Genomic DNA, 25,828 nt, shown 5'->3' on the forward strand with positions numbered 1-25,828 from the left:
TAAATCATAAAAGCTCACCTGTGTTTGAAAACTGCCAGTGGCAAGACAGAAGAGGCCAGGACAATTTGGCCAAATACGGGTCACAATGTCCGTAAATCCTTTGTTAAACTCCTTTCTTAAAAACATCGCTCTGGCAAGATCCGGACCATTCAAACACTGTCCCAGAATCTGCTTCATTTCATCAGTCACGTGACTTGTACCGGTGATTTCCCCTTTCTCAACATCACTGCAAATGGTGGTCCATTTCCTTTCGAGGACTTGGAAATAGAGCAGAGCCATTTGTGACGTCGAGAAAAACAGATTGCAAATGTCGTTAGTTTTTAATCCGAATACAAGATTAATGTATATGACGTCCTCTTCGTTGTCTACGTCTTGAACAATATCGGGCACGACGTAGGGATTTAAAGAATATGATGATCCTAAACCCGATATCGGCCCCGTTCTAATACCTGCGTCAGAAAAACATGCCTTAGGATTAACCCTCACAGCTAACCATTTCCTTAAAAAGTTATTTCTATGTATCTCAAGAAAACATTTTTGAGACAAGAGACGCCATTTTCCAGCAGTCCGTCGCATCAAACGTACAGATTTCGGAAAAAGTTTGCTTCTGCCGGAAGTTGTCCCAGATGTTTTAGCGATGTAGTCGGCCTGGCCAGGGAAGAACACATTCTCTGAAGCTTTGTCGCACACCTCGGAAGCAAACCGTTCATAGTCTGCGTAGCGTGTTAATGGCACTTTACTTCTATACTCATCTACACTTTGCACAGATCCTATATCAAAGTGCTGACCGACATTTGTTTGGGCGTTTGTTTTCAGTATTTCAAGAAGGAGCTCTGCTTGATGCTTGGTTACATTGTTGCTGAGTTTGTTAAACTGTTTGTGCATAAGAAGACCGACTATGTAGAGGGTGCGCTGGAGGAAGTACTGCTTCAGAAGGCTGCGGATAGAGTGGGAACGTCCCGGCTGAAGGCGCCATATGTCCGCGAGCAGTAAAAGCATCGTCATCAGCACCACCGACGGCAGATCTAATGGAATTTCAATTGAAAAAGACTATGTTAAAAAAAAGTCCCATTTGTCTTCGTATTTGTACTTAAATTTCGTTCAGGAATGACAGTTGTTAGTAACACCCCCCCCCCCCTCCCCCAGGTCCGGGGGTATACCGGGGAAAGCGGGTGATATGGGCCGTGTTTTTACCTATCAGGTTGCCCCGCGGTGCCGAGTGGTTTTGTTTTTGCTCCATGCGGGGGCATTTGGCGGGGATTTTACCAGCAGTTTGATTTCGCCCGGAATTGGCTGGACCGTAAGTAAAATTTCCCTATCCACCGGACCTGGTCGGGGGGGGGGGGGGGGGTACAATTGACTGGAGCATAAGTATATTATCGTTTAATTAAAGGACCATATGTCACTTACGGAACAAATAACATGCTTATTTATGTATGGTTGGTATATTTTTTTCCGTCGTTTGAATAGTATTATGTAGTTTATTTAATAGTATGCCTTCTGTTACATAATGTTTTGATCTGAATAATGCGTATTGTACATACTATTCAAATCGAATAAACGCAAATACGGCTATGTAACATATATATCATATAATGCACCAGTCGATTGTAACCACGGTCCGCCCAGGTCCGGGGGTATACCGGGGATAGCCGGTGAAATTTGCCGTGTTTTTACCTTTCAGGTGGCCCCGCAGTTGCGGGTGAATGCAGTGGTTTTGTCTTCGCACAAAATATAGCGGGGAATGGGCCTAACCCAAGGGACTGGGTGCGGGGGCATTTGGCGGGGATTTTACCATCAATTCATCCCCGCAGGGCGGGGATTTTAGCCGGGGTTGGATGGACCGAAAGTCAGAGTCGCCGCTATTCCCCGGACCTTGGGGGGGGGGGGGCGTTGTTACAATTGACTGGTGTATAATATGGAATTTATTAAAAACTGCCCCAATTTGAAAAAAGTAATGATGTTTTGTAATATGGATATATGTTTTATTAGTGTACAAACAATTTCCGAAAGAAATACATAACTGTTTTGGTATTATCGAAAGAGATTGCATGCTCTTAAAGCTGCACTCTCACAGATTGACCCTTTGACAATTTGTTTTATTGTTTGTCTTGGAATTAACCATTTGCTTGCGTAAGTGTCTAAAAACCCGTGATATAATGCTGTTGACAAAAAAAATAGATCGAAGTCTTTCATATGAATGTTCTGTAATTGATGTTTTATGGCTAAAAGGGTTAGTACGTTTTACGAAAAATAAAAATTTTCGGCAGTTGTTTGAACAACTGAAATATGTTCTAATGCGAGTTATCTCATAAAACTGCATTGAAGACATTAGTGCCAAAATCAGCTCATTCTGAGGGGTAAAAAATAAAAAAAGAGAGTGCAGCTTTAAGTTAAGCTTGATACGAATTTTTAATTAATTGAAAATAAAAAAGAAGTTTAGAACAGTCCATTTTGTTATATTGACAGATTTTCAATAACAACAGTGCTTATAATGTTGATATCTGAAATTGGACATAATTGGAAATGTTGATGGCTTTCTTCAAGTAGACGCAAAAGCTGAACGTTTTGAATGTAGTTAGTGTTGTGACGATGATCGATTATAAACAACAATTGATCGGAAAGACCTACGTCGGCGTTAATCGATAGTGAATTTGTACAATTGATTATATAAATAAGGGACGTAATCGCTACCGACTAATTTTCTTTAATAGTTCATGTTGAAGATGTTACATGTATCTCACTAACAGAATGTCACTTCAGTACCTTATTACAACTTTTCTTTATAATTTAACTGCTAAAGGATTGTTTCTTAAAGCTGCACTCCCACAGATTTACCATTTTGACAACTTCTTTTATTTTTGTCATGGAAATACCAAAATTTTGCGTAAATATCAGAAAAGCAATGATATAAAAGTCCTGACAAAAAATGAAATCGTAGATTTTCATATTTCCGTTTGAAAAGTAATGTTTTATGGCTTTAACCATTACGAACGGATTAAGAAAAACATCAATGTTTGAACTTAAGTATAAAATCTGCAATCTGAGTTTTTGTCAGCAGTCTTATATAACTTGTTTCCATAGTTTTTTGCAAAAAAATGGCTCGTTCCAAGACAAAAAATAAAAAAGTTGTCAAAAGGTTCAATCTGTGAGAGTACAGCTTTAACATATCATGTCTGTGGTTTAATATCATGTTTCCGTTTACTTCGTACCATGTAAAACATTAGTTGTAAAACATAAAAAATACTCAACTGCTTGTTGTACTTGTTACTGACTGATTATTAAGAAGAAATTGATATATTTCTTTGTGGGCAATGACAACTAAGCAAAATATAATTTTGAAAATATTGAAGGGGACACATATGTGTTTACTTGTTTACTTGATTATTTGTTTACTTGTTTACATGCTTTCAGTAATGTTATGTCAAGCCATGTAGTTTATGCTCTCGGGCACATAAACAAAACTAAAAATGTTTGGTGTAATGATTCAAATATAAACTCATGCGTTTAACTATCTTTTTTGCAAATTATTATACAATGATATGATAATTTTAAAAATTCTCAATAAATATGACATTATTTAAAAAGAAATCATTTTAAATAAATGCAATTATTGGTTTATAATAGATATATACCTGGCACAATCTGGTTGATAGCTACTCCGTTCCAGCCGATCCTGTATATCAGTACCAGGAAACATATCGCCGCCACGCCCTTAATACTGTCATGTATAGTTATTCTCCCCGGCATTCTGCTCCGGATTTTCTGGAACGGTAATTAAGGTTATGCTGAATATTACGAAGAATCAATCGACAGCAGGGGCGGGTCCAGGATTCGAAGTAAGAAGAGGAAGAACTTTGGGCGTACCATCCCCCAGAAACGAAATTTATCTGGTTTAAAATGTTGGTAGGGAGTGGGGGATCGGTGGTCCTCTCCAATTTTTTTTTAACAATTTCTAATCCGAAGTGGTGCATTTCGGGCGTATTTTATTACTTTTATTCTCCTTTATTGAAATAAAAAGTAAACTTGGACTGGGGGAGGGGGGGGGGGGGGGCGCCGGATGCGCCCCCTCCCCCTGAATCCGTTAGTGGGCTGTTATATAATTTTCGACTACTTACGTTATCAAAAACTATAAAGTTTTGAAATTTAATTATTCTGTATTTTATATGTATATACAATGTTTGTAAAGTTTGGATACAGATTTTAAGTAATATATGTATTGGTTTATCAATATATCACGTTTATCAGAATACTGTTAACATAACATGGCGGGCTAAGATCCTTATAAATGCATTTAATTTTAGCTGTGTCAAATTGGGTCTGGATGATCAACTTTGCGCATTTCAAGAACACGCGTTCTTTGCATGCAACGAGCTCGCCAACATTGGTTATCCTCGAATCAATATACTCGACAGTGTAGCGTTGACAACTAGCTCGCCAACATTGGTTATCCTCGAATCAATATACTCGACAGTGAAGCGTTGACAACTAGCTCGCCAACATTGGTTATCCTCGAATCAATATACTCGACAGTGTAGCGTTGACAACTAGCTCGCCAACATTGGTTATCCTCGAATCAATATACTCGACAGTGAAGCGTTGACCTACTCAACAACTGCGGCTGAGTTCTTCTCCACTCTGCATTAAGAATAATACGCTTACAATGGCGCTTTTCATCTAAGTGACACTCTTATTTGAAATCAACAGATACACATATATAACGAACATATATTTTAAGTTATAAACCTTTAACTACTAACTAAATAATGCATTTAAGGAAAATATTAATTACTGATAACAAGACTGTAACCGTGTATGTAAAAGCTGAAAACGCACAACTATTAAATAAATGATTTGTGAGTGCTTAAAAATGTTCATCAGTTGTCTCATAAGATTGAAATACCGCGTTGTCTGCATCTACACAGTATCCTTCATAAGAACCATAGTGTGTGATAGTTCAGCCTTTTATGTATGTAAAAACAATTGTTTTAATTGCGGTACATCTCATTTGGGAGTAAGAGTGCACTATATATATTTATATATGTCATCATATCACCCTCTGAAACTATTCTCAATGTAGACTTAATTTGACCGATATGTACTCACTTTATCTTGGGAAAATATATAATATATGTTTTATGAAACTAGTTTCTAAAATATATAAATTGATATGGCCTTACTTACGGGAAAAATCTATTCTTCTGAAAATAAATCCTATTTATGGGTTCTGCCATCAGGCAAAAAACTATGGTTTGGTTAGGGTTACATCCTTTACAAAAACAGGAAGGGTGCGTAGTTTTTTTTTAATTAAAAGGCTTTATATAAGAACATAATTGTCATTATTGGGGAATGGTATTAAAGGAATCTTCAGTATAAAAGGTTTAAACTACATATTGAAGCTGCACTCTCACAGTTTTTACAACTTTTGTTTGATTTTTTTTTGTCTTGGAATGAGCAAATTTTTGCGTAAATATATGCGAACCAGTGATTAAAGATTAGATCGCAGATTTTTACATTTCAGTTCAAGAAATAATGGTTTATGGCTTAAAGCGTTACTAACGGGTTAAGAAAATTGCATAAAACATCATATTTTTTTAACTTAAATAGAACAATCTGTGACTATTGTTTGTCAGCAGTCTTATGGTTTACTTACATTGGCTTGTTCCAAGACAAAAAAAAGTTGTCATAATGTTCAATCTGTGAGAGTGCAGCTTTAAAACACACTTTTTTTACCATCTGACTTTGAAAACGGTAGGTTCGGCGGCTATTTCGAAGGTAGGGTCGGGTTACCCGAACCAAACGTTTTTTCAGGCCACAGACAGTGAAGTACAATGGCGGGTTTAAAGACAACCCTAGTGAAATCACTTCTTAGCCCTGGGAACTCGATTTATATAAGCAATTAAGATTACATTTAAATAAACGTGAATTACCTATTTACCATAAATTAGTAGTGTCACGTAAGTAGATGCACAGTTTTAAGCATTTTCATAATACATGTGTCACTTTTCTTTCATTGTGCATAACAATAAATAAATGTTTATGGTTATTGAAGATAACAAAAGTTGGTGTGATTTTATATCAATTTTAATGTTGGTTAGTTTGATTTTGTTGATTGTTATTTTTAACCCCTTGGAATGTGTTTATTTTTTAATCTACTGGTTATTTAATTACGTGTATTCTATAAAATAATGAGTATACTCACATTTGTGATATCCTACATTTTACTAGCACTAAAATGACTGATAGTATTCTTATCATGTGTGCACACTACCGCTTCAATACTAAGGTTGAATGCATTTTTATCATTTATTTATTATTTTTCATCTCGTGTTGAATCAAATATGTTTTAACTATAGACAAGAATGTTAATATTTTGTTTTAAATACTATTTATACAATTAGTAATTATTAAAATTAGATTACCCATTAATTATTACCATAATAATTATGATTAACTCACAAACTCACTCACTCATTCACTCACTCACTCGCTCATTCGCTCCCCCATTCGCTCCCCCACTCACTCACCCATTCGCTCACTCGCTCACTCGCTCATTCGCTCGCTCGCTCACTCCCTCCCTCCCTCCCTCGCTCCCTCGCTCATTCGCTCGCTCCCTCACTCACTCACTCACTCACTCACTCACTCACTCACTCACTCACTCACTCACTCACTCACTCACTCACTCACTCACTCACTCACTCACTCACTCACTCACTCACTCACTCACTCACTCACTCACTCACTCACTCACTCACTCACTCACTCACACTCACTCACTCACTCACTCACTCACTCACTCACTCACTCACTCACCACTCACTCACCCACTAAACAAACAACATAGAAATGATTTCTGAAAATATTAACAACAATTATAATTTACTTACAAAATTAATCCAAGTCATGCTTGTCGGCACCCGGTTGACTTTACAGTGAATTTGTATCATCCTTCTACTGCATTTACAGTGGTATCCGTTTATTTCACGTCTTAAGTTATAATTGTATACAACACACTTGTTGAAACATACACCTTATTAAAGCTTTTGCGCAAATATAGCCAGCAAGTCAGCTAGCTTGTGTCATCAGCATTAACTAATAACAGCGCAGCTCGCTGAACCGATATTTATATCGTAAATAAACGATGTTATAGGTAGGGCTGATGAACTAGCCGCACTCGTCATAAAGGCAGTCAACCTAGCGAAGGGTCACATCACAAACGGCATTAAGTTTTCCTTATTATTTATTCATACAGTTGTATACATAAATATCGACCAAAACGTTATAATTTAAAGTACTCATGAGGTTTAAAGCTAGCCTATTCGCACTTGTCTATTGATTCAAACAATCAGAGCTTGACATGTTTTACCGATACAAGATTTACCCGACCAGGAAGAACCTATATACAGAACCTAGTGCAAGAAGGTCGACCCGAGGACACGCGAGTGCCCACAACATTATCCTAAATACAGGTGCATTCTAGTGAGAGAGTCAATTCTTTTAAACACCATAATTGATTAAATAACTTTTAAACCATTGCCATAGCAGTATTTGTTTTCAGAATATTCGGGATTAAAATTATATAATGCTTGACTTTTTACGTGCCGAACTTATAAATGCAAGCGCTAATATATTGGCTGTTTACATTAATTTTGAAATGATTATTTTAAAACGTAAGATTCTTACTTCTAAATACTGCTTAATAGATAACACAAAATTTTAAATGCAAAATTTGTCTATTTCAAATTGACCTAAAATATTCGCTTAGACAAACCATTTCTAGTTTATAGAAAACATAAACAACGACAGCATAACAACAACGGCAACACAACAACAACGGCAACACAATAAAGTAGAATGTAATGCAAAACTTATCCCGATGACAACTTATGTCAGCTAAAAACCCAGAAGAAAACAACATGTCGAAAATTAAACATGTTAAAATGTCAAAACATACATGTGTTCATATTGCTGAAGCGGGCGGAAACATTCTCGACTGAAGTACATTGTCAATAAATAAAAATGATTTCGACCATTTAAGGAATGGAAGTTGAGGTGTAAATATTGCGTACTGAAATATCTATTTTGAGGACGTCATAGAAATGAAACGTTCGCCTAACTATGCTGACCTTCAACGCTCAATGTTAATAAAAAAACCCACCTCCATATAAACAATTATCAGTAAATAGTTTGCAGTGCGTCTTATCTAAATATATAATGTACGCGAACACACTGAAATATCCTTGAGGTCGATGTATACACCCCCCCCCCCCCCCCTGCACCAAGGTTATTTAATATCCTGTAATCAGTTCACCAAAACAATGTTTTCCACAGCAAAGCGATGATTTTACTGAAACCGGTTTTTCCTGCTTTTCTTGGTGAATCGAGTGACTAATATGTAATAGTTTTATGACATGAAGTGAATTCTTAATTATTAAGATTAGGCGGAGTGTACGTAGCGAACGTGTCCTTCTTAATCATTAAGAATTCAAATCATGTCATCTAACTGACTTAGAATACAGCCTCATTGGCTGATTTCATTGGCTATAAATGTAGGTTGCATTCTAAATAGCTTTAGAATACAACCTACATTTTCAGCCAATGAGATTGCAGATAGGCAACCATTAAGTAGTCCATTCTTAATCATTAAGAATTCACTTCATGTCATCTAACTTGTCCAACTAATGGCCGTCAACGAGTCTTTTGGTGATTTTGTTTACTACGGCAGACTTGTGACAGGATACATAAGAAATGTCAAAATAAAAAGTGTCCCTGATCGTTCATTATTGTAGCTATTCATCTATTATTATACACAACGTCGTACGTAGGCCATTACTCCGCCCAAACCTTAGTCAACTTTAATATGTATAATATGGGCAAACTGTTTTAAACAAGCGTTTTAAGGTAAATTACCAGATGATCTCTACTAAAGCCTCGAGAGATTTCTTACATCTGTTTCAATGGCAATTACTCAACATTTACTGATAGTTAATGATATATCCATCGTGATGGTTGTCCTGAACATATGTCTTGATAGATATTTAACACGAGCACTTGGAAGATTTTGTCCGCCATGAAATCGTAGCTGACTACCAATGTCATTAGCGTTATGCATTTTCATGACATTGACAGCTGGTACGAAACAAGCGATACATCTATGCCTCTAATTGGTATTTAGTAATACGTAAACGTTTATTGCACGGCCACTTAACGCCAGCTGCACCACTTAACGGTGGTGCAAAGAAGTAATCTGTCGCAGTTGTGTCTGCAACAAAGTGTACTTGAAATGCTAGCAGATCCCAAATATGCACAAGTCCCAATCGGAAGAAAAATTCAAGGCACCACAATTCGCACAATATTGAAACGAAATCGTAGCCAGCCTGCAGTAAAAGTGTTCTTACACGGTACCAAATTATCCGATTTTCGAAAAATGTCCGTTTAACAAAATGATCGAATAAAATATAAATCATTTTCTAGTGTGTAGAAGTAAACACAAAGCACAGCTGCACCACGGAAGTGTCGAAAGCTCATTTTTTCAAGTGGTGGAGCTGGCTGACCGTGCCAGAGTTTGCCAGAAGTGGCGCGGGCCAATTATAGGCAGTGCAACCAAGAACCCGGAGTTCAGCAGTGTGCAGGTCAATAATAGGCAGTTTTACCATTAACCGGGGTTCACCGGTAATGGCGCGAGACAATCACAAGCAATGTAACAAAAAAACACAGGAATTCACCAGTGGTGTCGCAGGCCAATCACAGACAGTATAACCAATGTAACGGAGTTCACTAGTGGTGACGCTGGCCAATCACAGGCATTATTACCAAGAACCGGAGTTCACCGGTAGTGACACGGGCCAATCATAGACAGTTTAACCAAGAACTGGAGAACTGGAGTTTACCGGTAGTCGCGTTGGCCAATCACAGGCAGTGTTACCAAGAACCGTAGTTAAACGGTAGTGACACGGGCCAATCATAGTAAGTGTAACAACGAACCGGAGCGCACCGGTAGTGACACGGGCCAAACATAGACAGTGTTACCAATAATCGGAGTTCACCGGTTGTGGCGCGGGCCAATCACAGGCAGATTTACCAAGAACCGACGTTCACCGGCTGTGGCGCGGGCTAATCACAGGCAGGCAGTGTTACCAGAAACCGGAGTTCAACGGTAGTGATACGGGCCAATCATAGACGGTGTTACCATGAAACGGCGTTTCTCGGTAGTGACACGAGCCAAGCATAGACGGTGTTACCATGAAACGGCGTTCACCGGTAGTGACACGGGCCAATCATAGACAGTGTTACCAAGAACCGGAGTTTTCCGGTAGTGCCACGGGCCAATCATAGACAGTGTTATCATGAAACGGCGTTCTACGGTAGTGACACGGGCCAATCATAGACAGTGTTACCAAGAACCGACGTTCACCGGCTATGGCGCGGGCCAATCACAGGCAGATTTACCAAGAATCGACGTTCACCGGCTGTGGCGCGGGCCAATCACAGGCAATGTTACCAAGAATCGGTGTACACCGTTAGTGACCCGGGCCAAACATAGACAATTTAACCAAGAACTGGAGAACTGAAGTTCACCGGTAGTGGCGTGGGCCAATCACAGGCAGTGTTTCCAAGAACCGTAGTTAAACGGAAGTGACACGGGCCAATCATAGACAGTGTAACAACGAACCGGAGCGCACCGGTAGTGACACGGGCCAAACATAGACAGTGTTACCAATAATCGACGTTCACCGGTTGTGGCGCGGGCCAATCACAGGCAGATTTACCAAGAACCGACGTTCACCGGCTGTGGCGCGGGCCAATCACAGGCAGTGTTACCAGGAACCGGAGTTCTACGGTAGTGATACGGGCCAATCATACACAGTGTTACCATGAAACGGCGTTTCCCGGTAGTGACACGGGGCAATCATAGACAGTGTAACCAAGAACCTGAGTTTCCCGGTAGTGATACGGGCCAATCATAGACAGTGTTACCATGAAACGGCGTTCACCGGTAGTGACACGAGCCAATCATAGACAGTGTTACCATGAAGCGGCGTTCACCGGTAGTGACACGGGCCAATCATAGACCGTGTTACCAAGAACCGACGTTCACCGGCTATGGCGCGGGCCAATCACAGGCAATGTTACCAAGAATCGGAGTTCTACGGTAGTGACACGGGCCAATTATAGACAGTGTTACCAAGAACCGGAGTTTCCAGGTAGTGACACGGGCCAATCAAAGACAGTGTGACCATGAAACGGCGTTCACCAGTAATGACACGGGCCAATCATAGACAGTGTTACCAAGAACTGGAGTTCACCGGATGTGGCGCGGGCCAATCACAGGCAGTGTTACCAAGAACCGAAGGTAAACGGTAGTGACACGGGCCAATCATAGACAGTGTAACAACGAACCGGAGCGCACCGGAAATGACACGGGCCAATCAAAGGCAGTTTTACCAAGAACCGAAATTCACCGGTTGTTGCGCTGGCGAAATAAAGCAGTGTAAACAAGAACCCGAAGTTTCCCAGTGTTTTGATCAATCCGTCAGAATTATTGCAACACATGGCAAAATATTCAGTCTTGGTAGCTGAATACCGCACATATAATACAATGTTTATATTGTTTAGTGAAGTTGACCGTTAAACATATTTTTATTCAGCGCAATAAAGTCAAATATTTGTTGATCAAGATATATGTGAAGGTCACTCATTGTTCTCGTCACTTTACTTCTTATCATCCCAGGTACAGTTCAGATAGGTTACTGTCATATTATCATTTACAAAAATAGTTGCGATTACTTTTAAACTCACTTTGTGTCGGTTGTATTGTTTAACATCTATGTGAGGTTTAGGTTTGGTAATAATGATTTATTTTCGATCTATTGATTCATTGGTTGGCCATGATAGGCAATGACCAAGACACCGGAGATCGCAAGCGTAAGGGGTTAATCATAGGCAGTGTAACCATTCACTCGCTCGCTCACTCACTCACTCACTCAAACAAACAGCAACCCACTTACATTTATCACTTCACATCTTCTTTCAACATACTCATACTTATTTGTTTGCTCGATTTATTAACCTTTCTTCTGCTAGCATACCGTCATCTACTTATTCACTAATTCCTTTTACAAAACATGTTTAATCAGCATTGATATAAATTCAAACGGAACATGAGTAGCTACGGGCACAATTTACGTTCAAATTATAATATGTTAGGGCAGAATGTGAGCACTCTTTTGCTTATACATAAAGGTGTTCGATTTGAGATCATGATCTGTATAAGGGAAAACAGTTTACCTTGTTGATAAACTGTGCTTGAGTGTAGGTGCCAAGATGTGCACCAAGGCGGGTTCCAGTGTGGGTACCAACATTCCGCAGTTCCAGGATGGTGACAAAGTGCAGTCTGTTACTCTCACAGAAATACCGGGCATGCATGTAATATGATCGATAAGCTGTTATTCTTGGAACAGATTTACGTGCAATCCTGAACGTTTGTACCTGTTAAAACGCGAAAAATGAAAATATTGCAATGACATAGCTGTTAGCCGAACATTGTTGAATTGAATATGTCTGTAAATGCCTTTGTGATCTTCGTGCTGATATTTTGATTTGTCAAAGAAAGTTGTTTAAATGCAATGACTCATGTTACTAAGTCTGGGTCCAATATCACGAAAGTTCTTTAAGATGATTTAGATGGCATCCAGTAAAATATAAATTATTACGAATTGGTGGAGTGAGCGTAGCGAACGCGCCCTTTTTATCATTAAGGTCATCTTACTTGCTAATAATACAACCTCATCCGCTGAAACATTGTCAACGCAAAATCTGACACAATGAGTGTGTGTCCGGGATGAGTCGTGGATTAAGCCAGTACTGAATGATTGCCCATCTGCACTTTCATTGGCTCAAAATGTAGAATAAAGATGAATAAATTTTGAAAAATGTGCTTTAAATAATTGAGGTAAGCATCAAGATTGTGATTAATTTCGTATTAGCTTCTGTTTTCCGCTTGTGTTTGCGGCATTTTGAATTATTGTAGACGGAATGTGTCACTTTGTAGACTGTGTTTCTTGTCTTGTGTTAATCGTGTTGGTTGTCTGTTTATTTACATTGTGGAGTATTTTACTTGTCTTGTGTGTCGATTGTTGATTGTCTGTTTCACTTCATACAGTGTTTCATTTTTTGTTTGTCTGTTGTCGATTAACTGTTTGTATTGTAGACTGCATCTTGTCGTGTGTGTCTATTGTTGATTATCTGTTTGTTTTGTAGATGTCGCTTCTTGTCTTGTGAGTCCCTTGTTGAGTATTTGTTGGACTTCGTGGACCTCGCTCCTTGTATTGTGTGTCCATTGATGAGTATTTGTTTGACTTTGTGGACCTCGCTCCTTGTCTTTTGAGTCAATTGTTGATTATTTGTTTGACTTTGTGGACCTTGCTCCTTGCCTTGTGAGTCCCTTCTTGCTTATTTGTTTGACTTTGTGGACCTCGCTCCTTGTCTTGTGAGTCCCTTGTTGATTATTTGTTTGACTTTGTGGACCTCGCTTCTTGCCTTGTGAGTCCCTTGATGAGTATTTGTTTGACTTTGTGGACCTCGCTCCTTGTCTTGTGAGTCCCTCATTGATTATTTGTTTGACTTTGTGGACCTCGCTCCTTGTCTTGTGAGTCCCTTGTTGATTATTTATTTGACTTTGTGGACCTCGCTCCTTGCCTTGTGAGTCCCTTGATGAGTATTTGTTTGACTTTGTGGACCTCGCTCCTTGTCTTGTGAGTCCCTCATTGATTATTTGTTTGACTTTGTGGACCTCGCTCCTTGCCTTGTGAGTCCCTCATTGATTATTTGTTTGACTTTGTGGACCTCGCTCCTTGCCTTGTGAGTCCCTTGATGAGTATTTGTTTGACTTTGTGGACCTCGCTCCTTGTCTTGTGAGTCCCTTGTTGATTATTTGTTTGACTTTGTGGACCTCGCTCCTTGCCTTGTGAGTCCCTTGTTGATTATTTGTTTGACTTTGTGGACCTCGCTCCTTGCCTTGTGAGTCCCTTGTTGATTATTTGTTTGACTTTGTGGACCTCGCTCCTTGCCTTGTGAGTCCCTTGTTGATTATTTGTTTGACTTTGTGGACCTCGCTCCTTGCCTTTTGAGTCCCTTGTTGATTATTTGTTTGACTTTGTGGACCTCGCTTCTTGTCTTGTGAGTCCCTTGTTGATTATTTGTTTGACTTTGTGGACCTCGCTTCTTGTCTTGTGAGTCCCTTGTTGATTATTTGTTTGACTTTGTGGACCTTGCTCCTTGTCTTGTATGTCCCTTGTTTAGTATTTGTTTGACTTTGTGGACCTCGCTCCTTGTCTTGTGAGTCCCTTGATGAGTATTTGTTTGACTTTGTGGACCTCGCTCCTTGTCTTTTGAGTCCCTTGATGAGTATTTGTTTGATTTTGTGGACCTCGCTCCTTGTCTTGTGAGTCCCTTGTTGATTATTTGTTTGACTTTGTGGACCTCGCTTCTAGCCTTGTGAGTCCCTTGTTGATTATTTGATTGACTTTGTTGACTGTGCTTATGTTGTTGTCTGGTGAACATTTTGGACTGTGTTTGTTGTTTAATGGTCTCTTTTCATTTTGTAGACTGTGCTTGTGTTCGTGTATGTCCCTTGTTGGTTGTCTATTTGACTTTGTTGATTGACTTGTTTGTTTTTTTGTTTGTTGTCTTATTGACTTTGTGGACCCATAGTTTAGTTTCCATAGAGCAAATGCAACAATGTAAGCTCATACTCAAAGACCGTTTAAGCAAAAATAGGGACAAAATACACACATACGAGAGAGGGAGGGAGGGAGAGAGAGAGAGAGAGAGAGAGAGAGAGAGAGAGAGAGAGAGAGAGAGAGAGAGAGAGAGAGAGAGAGAGGGGGGGGGGAGGGAGAGAGAGAGAGGGGGGGGGGTCGTTGGACAGCTCAAACACATCCAACTGTCGGTCTGGTTAAATGTGGTTAAGGCTGATTTATGTTAGGAATGTTCTGTCTATGGCTGTGGATTGAAGGCATCCGTTATAATGCATGTCTTCTTCATAATTGGATGGGATCTGGTTTTAACAAATTACCTAGTCCAATTCATTTTTTGAGTAATAACTAGTAAGTGGTAGATTAATCATGATGGGAAATAAATGAGTTATATACAACCATGACAATGCGGAAATATCAGAGGTAAGTCTTAAACAAGTACGATTTAGTCTAGATTTCTATATATTGGAAATGATGAGCAACTGGTCTCATTATTGGCATTGACGAGGTGTTCGAAGTCTTCTGGAAACTCAAGAGGTGCGTCGTTGATGATTTTAAAAGTCATCTAGTGTTCGTACAAAATTTGCAAAGTGCGGTTTCATAATTATAAAGTATGTCAATTAGACGTCGCGTGATGCGTTTTTTTTCTTTATTTGACTTCTTTGAAGTGTAATTTTAATTTGCAAATCTACTGAGACAGTATCATTTGAGCTGTGAACCTTCAAACGGTTATACATTAATAGTGTGTGCAGCCTGTCAGTAAGTGTTTGATCGAGATTTGATATTTGCATTGAGCTAGTGCGGAAGGGTTCCGTTTTCATTTCTGGCTCGAAGCATTATGTATTATTTATATATCACTTGCTAACTGTATTTTGTACACTATTAGAATGTTGTCATACAGGGTTAATGTCGAGAACTCAAAAACTGGTATAAACCCCAGATGAACTCCTGTTTCACTGACAGTTCCGAAGCGGGTACCCCAACAACTCGTGATTACATAATTTACAAGACGAATGTTGATGTTAGGCATCAAAGACGCGCCTGAATGGGTTTTATTGTATATTAATACATTTAATTTATATATATATTGATGTTCATTCTGATTAAGTTTCATGAATATTAGACCAAACATAATGCCTCTAGTGTGTTCCAGATTGGACCTAGTCACCTAGTTTTTGACCCCATGTGACCAACTTTTACAAGCGGTCGATATTTCATCAAGGGGTACATTCTGACAAAGTTTTAATATAAAAAAATCCGAATAAACACGGACATAGCCGAACTATGACGGTTTAATCAACTTTCTAGATCGTCTCCGGCATGCGTAAATTATTTAGATTGGTACCTTGCATTATCACCGATAAAATTATTGGTGTCGGGTCGATTCGACCGATATATCATTTTGGCCTGATCCTTTTCGGCCTACTTTTATTCATTACTGTTTGTTTTAAATCGTGTGAATTACGCTTTGAACTTTCATTTTATATCAGTTAAATTTAAATTGTGTTAATTTCGTTATTGCGACTTATATTTGTTAGTAAAATCGTGTGAATTAAGCTTTGTTCTTCCATTTTATATCACTTAAATTTAAAATAGTCATTTAATGTCGTGTTACGGCACTTATATTTGTTATCAAAGGCATAATTTAAACTATTATTTACAATATGCCCGTAAATTCTCACATGCCACAGCGTGTATATAAATCGCTTTCACAGAAAGTAAATTTCTAAGATAACGAACTCGTATGACCGGCGACCAATCAATACAAAAAACACAGAGAATAACTTTTTTAATTTCCTGTTTAAAACATTAGGCTTATTCGTTTTATATGACGTTTTGGAAGTTTTAAACGCATCAAAACCGTTATTGACGACAATTTTTAAGTTAAGTTGAATAAGAGTTGAAATCATTAACAAATCTTCTTATTTTCATAACTAAAATTTATCCGTATACACTTCCCCATTGACAATTGCAAACATGTATCCCTATAGGCGCGGCCTCCAACGTCTAATGATGCATGTGTGATCTGTCTTATTTGTATACGGTGTGCGTCTCTTATTTATCATTCAGTGTATTCAAGTCATTAACCTTGTGCCTCTTAACAGGCTCTTTGTTAAAATGTTTGGCTCCTGAGCTTTGCCCTGGTTGTTTCCATTGTACGACTTCTTTAAGTTAACATTAAATATTTAAGACTTTCGCTAGAGGAAAATTTGATGTGCAAATGTTGTTTCCAATATGCATGGCAGATAATGTCAGTGTCTTGTTCGACAATATTGTGTCTGATGTAAATTTATTTAATTTAAAAGTGCATGCTCTGATGATATTGTTTTCGACCCCCACTGTCAATACCCACTGTCTACATCCACTGTCTACCTCCACTGTCTACCTCAAATGTCTACCCCCCACTGTCTTCATCCACTGTCTACCTCAAATGTCTACCCCCACTGTCTTCATCCACTGTCTACCTCCACTTTCTACATCCACTGTCTACATCCACTGTCTACCTCAAATGTCTACCCCCCACTGTCTTCATTCACTGTCTACCTCAAATGTCTACCCCCACTGTCTTCATCCACTGTCTACCTCCACTTTCTACATCCACTGTCTACATCCACTGTCTACCTCAAATGTCTACCCCCACTGTCTACATCCACTGTCTACCTCAAATGTCTACCCCCACTGTCTACCCCCACTGTCTTCATTCACTGTCTATCTCCACTTTCTACATCAACTGACTACCCCACTGTCTATCTCCACTGTCTACCCCCACTGTCTACACCCAATGTCTACCCCCACTGTCTACACTCACTGTCTACATTCACTGTCTACCTCCACTTGCTACCCCCACCGTCTACACCCACTATCTACCCCCACTGTCTACACCCACTGTCTACCTCCACTGTCTACACCCACTGTCTTAACCCACCGTCTGCAACAACTGTCTACCTCCACTGTCTACCCCCACTGTCTACACCCACTGCCTACCTCCACTGTCTTCACCCACTGTCTACATCCACTGACTACCCCACTGTCTACACCCAATGTCTACCTCCACTGTAACCCCCTAAGTCTACCTCCACTGTCTACACAACTGTCTACACAACTGTCTACCCCCACTGTATACCACATTATATCCCCCACTGTATACCTCCACTTTAATCCCCACCGTATACCCCCACTGTGTCCCCCTATTGTATCCCCACTGTCTACCCCCACTGTCTACCTCCACTGTCTACCCCCACTGTATACCCCCACTGTACACACCCACTGTCTAACCCAAATGTCTACCCCCACTGTCTTCCCCCACTGTACACACACACTGTCACCCCCACTGTCTTCCCCCACTGTACACACACACTGTCACCCCCACTGTCTTCCCCCACTGTACACACACACTGTCACCCCCACTGTCTTCCCCCACTGTACACACACACTGTCTACCCCCCACTGTCTACACCCACTGTTTACCCCCATTGTCTACCCCACTGCCTATCTCGACTGTCAGCCCCAACTGTCTACCCCCACTGTCTACCCCCACTGTACACAACCACTGTTTACCCCCATTGTCTACCCCACTGCCTATCTCGACTGTCAGCCCCAACTGTCCACACCACCTTTCAATCTTAACTTACCGTCTTTCAATCTTAACTTACATCGGTTTTAGCGCTATTTTTCGTATTAACCAGAATTTATTTTTTCTCTAACGAGGTCACGACTCGTTAACTGAAATGAATGTGCTTCGTAAGCAAAATAATGAATAATGGACATTTGTCAAATGCTTTGACAAATATATACACTTACCGATTTGAATACGCAAATGTTATGTCCACAAATTAAAGGTATTTTTGTTGGTTAAGTAATAGATTATTTTTGTATAATTATTAAGAACTTCAAATATTAGAACGTAATTTTGTTCTTTATACAATTTTCTTATATCGATGACACCGAATGAAATAAACAAATATCCTCTATATATCAAATAGAACGAAGAAACAAAACAACGAGCACTGTATAACTTCTAAGCGAAGATATACATGTAGGTAAATGACTTGATCATGTTTACCGTATTGAAATCATATTATCCAATATCAATAAGTGTCGTCCACTTGCAGTATTCAAACCGCCTACTATGTGTGAAGTTAATATGCCAAAGGGTTCATCAGTTATCAACCTTAACTTTTACCCATTGACAATGAATCGGAAACGGATGTTCACCTACAGGGCACCATGACCTTGATCTTTGACCTCAACATCAAAAGAGTTCCTCTGCTGGCCACGACCACCCTGACTTCCAAGTACGAGGAGGCTTGGCCCCAGCGTTCTTCATTTATTGATCGGAAAAGGATTATTAGCTCAATGTCACCATGACCTTGAACTTTGACCTAATGACGTCAAAATCAATAGGATACATCTACTGGTCACGGTCAACCAGTTTACCACGTTTGACTTTATTGAGTCCAAAAGTTATTCCATATTGATTGGAAACAGATTTTTAGCTTCAGGTCACCACGACCTTCAAATTGGACCCGCTGACTTCAAAATCTATAAGGTTAGTCCACTGATCATGACCAACCTGTGTACAACCTTCCTTACAAGTTCAAGGTCCCTGGGTCTCCAGCATTTATGTCGTAATCTATGCTATGTCTAACAAAGTTAGATACTCATAATGATTTAAAAGAAAAGTTATGTTCTTGCATAAGTTATTAACTCTTCCAAATAAGAGTATCACCAATAACATGTTTGAATACTACCATCGTAAGCGAATCATAAAGTTGCAGTTCAGGTATTCACCAATAAAATAAATATGTGAGTTATGGATGCCCCGTATATGTTTGTATCATTTGAAAAGGTTTTGTGAGCAAAAAAACAAAACAATAATTTAAATGTTACACTTAAAAAAATTTGGCCATATTCTAGATAGCCTTGGATCCAACGACTTCGCCATATTCTAGATAGCCTTGAATCCAACGACTTCGCCAGATACTAGATAGCCTTGAATCCAACGACTTGGTCAGATACTAGATAGCCTTGAATCCAACCACTTGGCCTGATACTAGATAGCCTTGAATCCAACGACTTCGCCAGATACTAGATAGCCTTGAATCCAACGACTTCGCCAGATACTAGATAGCCTTGAATTCAACCACTTGGCCAGATACTAGATAGCCTTGAATCCAACCACTTGGCCAGATACAAGACATCCATTAACATACCAGCTTGGCTAGATACTAGCCTTGTGTGAGGTATAGAACTTGTTTGCACTGGCTCTAGTGACATGTTTGTTGTGCAGATATTGTAAGCTTTTATTTGAGTGTAACTTTCAAAGAAGTGAAACATATGAACGTACTTCACTAGTTCGATTATAGTCTAAATTTATGAAAGTCGTTGTATTTAAAGCTTAGATCGCCCATGTTTACTTTTTATGTCAATTAAGGAGAAAAAGGTTAAAAAATGCGCTCAAAATGCATCATCAGTGACAAGAAAGTGTAACGGTCCGTTGTAGGCGGCGGGTGTGTGTTCATAGTATAACATTCCGTTATAGACGGAAGTACGTTTATAGTACGTATGTTTACTTGGTTGGTAATATACAAATTAGCAAAGCCCGGGCTCTGTGTGGATTGAGAATTTACTGTATATAAAGACCAGCGGACCCCTTCAAGGTCGAGTATGCTTTTCTCTGTAGGGATCTGTTGGCCTTGTTTGACGTCGCACGTTACAAAAGTGATAACCTCACCCTCCAGCCCAAATTTTACACCATATAATTTTCTGAGGGAGGGGCGTAGGTTTGGTCTTTGATGTACTACGGTCAACTATATAGGTATCAATATGGGGGTGACAGAAAATGCGAGTTACTAGTAAAAAAGACAACGAGTTGTGCTATTCATTGGATTTGGACTAGAGTTCATGTATTCAAACAACATTTTCCTGAAATAAACCAGGCTAGTTTAAAAGGACTACAGCAAATGAAAAGGGTGACAATTACCAATAAAACATTTTAAGCAGAAGAACACACTAATTAAACTGACAATGGCGTTTTTTTATTAAATGCCTTGAATAAATACTCAGTCATCTTCATGCATTCAAAGTCATATGTGCAAAAATGATTTTTATGGCTACGTATCGTTAATGAGTTCAGCATTATATATACGAAAGCTGGGACACGAATGTCGGTTAATAGCACATGCTAGCGATTTAATTACGACCTTTTGATCCGCTTTAAATATATATGCACTCGATCTTACAGATTAATTTGCGTCTAAGGAATTCGATATTATAACAAATTTGGAAAAATATCGAGCCATGAAGTTAGCATTAACATTTAAGGAACTTAATCTTTTTTGTTAACCATGAATGCTTGCATACACAAACCTTATTAACAGGTGTAATGGTTTTAACCAGTATTTATTTAGAGAAATACAATCACAGAAACCAACATGCAAGTGGAGTGTAAGATCGACCATATTTAGAAATGCAATTGCAATTTTGAATGATATATTAACAACTAAGAACAAAGCTAGTTGCTAGCTCTTAGTCTCTCTTCTACATAAAATTAACAATGTAGGTGCATAAACAGTAAGTAAACAAAAAATGTTGTGTTATTTATTATTTGTTGATAAATGGGCGTTTGTTAAAGGCATAGTGCAGGTAGATGAGAGAGTATGAGAATAAAATTTAAATTTATTCAGGGTGAAGAATCACGTGACATCAAAGGGGTTCTCACATTGGTCATCACGGGCCACAACCGATGTAAACAAACAAGTAAGTGACGTTAATTTATAAATAACTTTTTTGGACAGAAAAGATATGAAAACATATCTATGCTAATAAAAGACTATGCTATTTTCTGTTTCTACTCGTGTAAAATATTTAATACTTCCTTGTATTTTTATTAAGCAATCTTTGGCCGAAATGTCAGCGTTGCATCCTACGAAATACCGTCATCTATGCATATATATAACCAGTTTTTACTGCTATTTCCTCTTTGTAATTGTGTATCTGAATCTTCTATGAAATGCCCTGAAAATAGGGATTATAGAGACAGAAGACCTTTTCTCCTACCTCAGATAAGAAGATCCAATAATTTAACCATGCTAGAAATTCTTTTCTCCCACCTCAGATAAGTAGATCCAATAATTTGACCATGCTAGATATTCTTATCTTGCCCACGGGCGAAGATAAAATGCCCGTATGGAACTCCTTTTTAACTTTCACCACATTATAATAACCTCCCTTGTTGAAGACTGTCGTCAGTAGCATCAAGGAAATCTTGTCTTATGGTAATATTTAGAACGCTAATTAATTACTTCTCGCTTCAAATGTCACCATAAAACAGTTTTCACGCACCATTCCAGAAATAATGCTTCATTCTCCTTAGAACTATTTAAAAAGACCGATTTGACTATTAACATTAACTGGATCACTGCGCGCGTATCCATGACAACCACGTGCTATCTCATATCCATACGCAATTATTTTCACTAAGCACAAAAGAGTTCTAGCAAAAAATACATTTTTAATTAATTTTGTTTAACTGAGGTGGGAGAAAAAGCATCTACCATAGCCGCTCGTGTAAGATAGTTTCATCCCGACACTCGCGCAGGGTGTTTTGCGGAAACTCGGTAAACCTCGTTTCTGCAAAACACCCTACGCTCGGGTCGAAATGAAATCTTACACTCTCGGCCATGGAAGATACTTATAATCTTGCCCACTGGCGAAGATAAAATGCCCGTATGGAACTCCTTTTTAATGGTCGTCACATTGTAATTACCTCCCTTGTTGTCGTCTGTAGCATCATGGAAACCTAGTTTTGTGGCAATATTTAGAACGCTAATTAATTATTTCTCGCTTCAAATGTCACCATAAAACAGTTTTCACGCACCTATCAAAAAATAATGTTTCACTTTCCTTAGTTCTATTTAAATACCGATTAACAAAATCGGAACACTGCGCGCATATCCATGACAACTATGAATTATCGCATATCCATGAACGCAATTATTTTCACTAAGCACAAAAGAGTTCCAGCAAAAAACAAAAACATTTTTACTTAATTTTGTTTAACTGAGGTGGGAGAAAAAGCATCTACCATAGCCGCTCGTGTCAGATAGGTTCATCCCGACCCTCGCGCAGGGTGTTTTGCGGAAACTCGGTAAACCTCGTTTCCGAAAAACACCCTACACTCGGGTCGGAATAAACCTATCTTACACTCTCGGCCATGGAAGATACTTATACTCGTATAGTATATTAAGCAACTCTTATGTATCCGTCGCCCACTCCTTATTTTCAAAAGTGAGTTCAATTAAATACTTACCTTCTGTAACAATGTAAGTAAATCCACGATGTCCAAGTATATCTGAACAACTTTGTTTTTCATTATGCACATGAGACACACCAGGACATTTAAATCTAAACAATAAAACATAAATAAATCCCACATACCTTTATATGCACAAAAAAATGTATTTTCGTAATTTGAGTAAGGTTATTTGCTTTCAAAATTGAATTCCAACGCTCTGCAGTCTTAAATAATGACAACCCTTTATAATACTGTTATTCAAGTCAGTACACAGGTACGAGAACAAATAAACATTAAGATATTCACAATATGATATCTCTGTGCGGCTAGGTCTGAAAAATAATATTTTAATGCTATATATTCTCCCTATTATAAAGTATTCAAACAATACGAATTAATGCTTAATTATTTGGGTTTTAGATTTAAGTGATAAACTAAACAGTTCCTGCGCGAAGCTTCAATCACCTACAGAACCTTCATGTCGTTGAACCAGATTAGTAATTTAAGAGAGTTTACTTTTGGTCACATTTGCTTGACCACAAACACATACTAGTACTTCTAGTTAAACGCGTATGGAAGACAAAAAAACTATGTTGCCCTTTTAACCATACTAGTAGTTTAAGAGATTTTAGCTTTGTTCATATTTACTTTACCACAAAATACGAATCGACCGCGTAGTGTAGACATTTCCCTGTATAAAAAACATATTGCACTTTTAACCATTCTAGTAATTTAAGAGATTTTACCATTTGTCATATTTACTTAACCACAAAGAAGTTACCAATTAAACGCGTAGAGTAGACATGTCCCTATATAAAAACTACATTGCACTTTTTACCATATTAATGTAACGGTCCGCTGTATGCGGCAGAGGTCTACAGCGGCGGAGGTGCGTTCATAATAATATTCCGTATAAAACGGAAGTACGTTCATACCGGATGTAAACTTGGTTGGTAATATACAAATTAGCAAAGCCTGGGCTATGTGAGAATAGAGAAGTTAGTGTATATAAAGACCAGTGGACCCCTTCAGGGTCGAGTATGCTTTCCCCTGAAGGGATCTGTTGGTGTTTATTTCATTACACCACAAAGCTCGGCTATCTGGTGTTTGATTGACGTTGCACGTTACACTAGTAAGAAGAGATTTTACCATTGGTCATATTTACTTTACCACAATAAAAACCACTTTATAAACGCGTAGTGTGTAGACATTTCCTTGTACAAAAACGATATTGCACGTTTAACCATTCTAGTAATTTCAAGGGATTCTAACTTAGGCATATTTACTTGACCACAAACACATAATACTATTCACACGAGTCGTGTAGACATTTCCCTGTGTAAAAACCATATTGCACTTTTAATCATTCTCGTAATTTAAGAGAGTTTAGCATTGGTCAAATTTTATTTGACCGCAAACACATAATACTAGTCAAACGCGTTATGTAGACATTTCCTTGTACAAAAAACTATATTGCACTTTTTATTTCACAGAATGCATCAATATTTACAAAAACACAAATAAACATACGTAATGACAAATAAGCAGGTGTATTGAAACATTTGCAAACATAGAAAGTCATGTTTTCAATCATCTCAGCTCCATTCGTGTAAGGGACAAATATCCTGGAAGGAGATCGTGTCTTGTTGTATGTCAGGTCAAACCCGTGGTGAAAGCCGACCGGAGGTCCTGAAAAAAGTGGTGTTCTAAACCAGTCAAAAAAGGTGTTCTAACCAGCTCCAAATTGTTGTTAAAACCAGCCAAAAAATGTTTTACCAGTACCAAAAGTGATGTTCTAACCAGTTCGTTAAGTGATGTTCTAACCAGTTAGAAAACGTTTTTTGTCGCTTTTGCTAGAGCTACAACATTGTATCATTTGTATATACTAAAGTTGCCTTTATCTATAAAACAATAACAATAGTATACATTGGTATGTCAACAAAAAAATGAACATAAATATTGTTATATTTCGTACTTTCAAATATATAAATTGTACATAAAAAAACAACATAAAATTGAATACAAAGCATAGAAGAGGTTGTGCTTTGATGTGTGTTTAAAACAAAAGGTTATATTTGTTTTGAATATTTAAATATGCGTCGCATGGCAATTCAACATTCGCTTTAATAACAGACCATGCACTGTTACCTTGGTAACCCATGTTAAAACGTATTCATATTCAATCCCCATGCTGAACAAGAGATGTTAGTCAAACAGTTTGCCCTCTAAACCCCGCTATGACGATGATTATTAATGGTTAAACAAAGATGATGAAGTGAATACAAACATATCAAACATTGAACAACTGTCAAAGTGTTCTTGGTGCTGTTGGCTGTGACATTGAACTTCGACCATCTGACACCCAGTCCCAAAGAGGTGACATATTAGTAAAGGGCAACCAAGTGACCTTGACCCTTGGCCTGCTAAACAAATAGGGGTCATCAGCTAGATAAGGGCAACCTACCAGTAAACTTTCCTAGTCTTTGTTCAAAACGTTCTAGAGTTATGGTGCGAACATAGGCTATCTTAGACTATTGATCGTGACCTTTGACCTATTTAACTCAAAAACAATTAGGGTCATCTATTGGCCAAAGGCAACCTGCCAATAATGTTTTATGTCTCTAGGTCAACCCACTATCGAGTTATTCTGCAGACAAAGTTTTCCTTACACTTTTGATCGTGACCTTAACCGTTTACATACTGACCATAAAAACTATAACTCTAACTAAGTTTCATGGTCCTAGGAGAAACCGTTCTTGAGTTACCGACCGACATT

General features: G+C 38.5%; 2 protein-coding genes across 4 annotated transcripts in view; both read right to left on the minus strand.

Moving 5' to 3' along the window:
* The window catches only part of LOC128230814 (uncharacterized), a 38,506-nt gene extending 15,351 nt beyond the window's left edge, over window positions 1-23,155 (minus strand). Inside the window, exons 1-3 of the mRNA XM_052943256.1 lie at window positions 23,068-23,155; window positions 3,636-3,765; window positions 19-1,025 (exon numbers count right to left, since the gene is read on the minus strand). Coding sequence (XP_052799216.1) covers window positions 19-1,025; window positions 3,636-3,765; window positions 23,068-23,139 — 1,209 coding nt within the window. The 5' untranslated portion in view covers window positions 23,140-23,155. The remainder of the gene's footprint in view (window positions 1-18; window positions 1,026-3,635; window positions 3,766-23,067) is intronic.
* A 1,366-nt stretch (window positions 23,156-24,521) lies between these two features.
* Window positions 24,522-25,828, minus strand: part of LOC128231868 (glutamine amidotransferase-like class 1 domain-containing protein 1) — a 29,135-nt gene continuing 27,828 nt past the window's right edge. For all 3 annotated transcript variants that reach the window (XM_052945113.1, XM_052945112.1, XM_052945114.1), the window contains one exon: window positions 24,522-24,741. In XM_052945113.1, the coding sequence (XP_052801073.1) occupies window positions 24,711-24,741 (31 nt within the window). In that variant the 3' untranslated portion in view covers window positions 24,522-24,710. The remainder of the gene's footprint in view (window positions 24,742-25,828) is intronic.

Source organism: Mya arenaria, chromosome 4, assembly GCF_026914265.1.
Source record: "Mya arenaria isolate MELC-2E11 chromosome 4, ASM2691426v1".
In the NCBI taxonomy this organism is placed as follows: Eukaryota; Metazoa; Mollusca; class Bivalvia; order Myida; family Myidae; genus Mya; species Mya arenaria.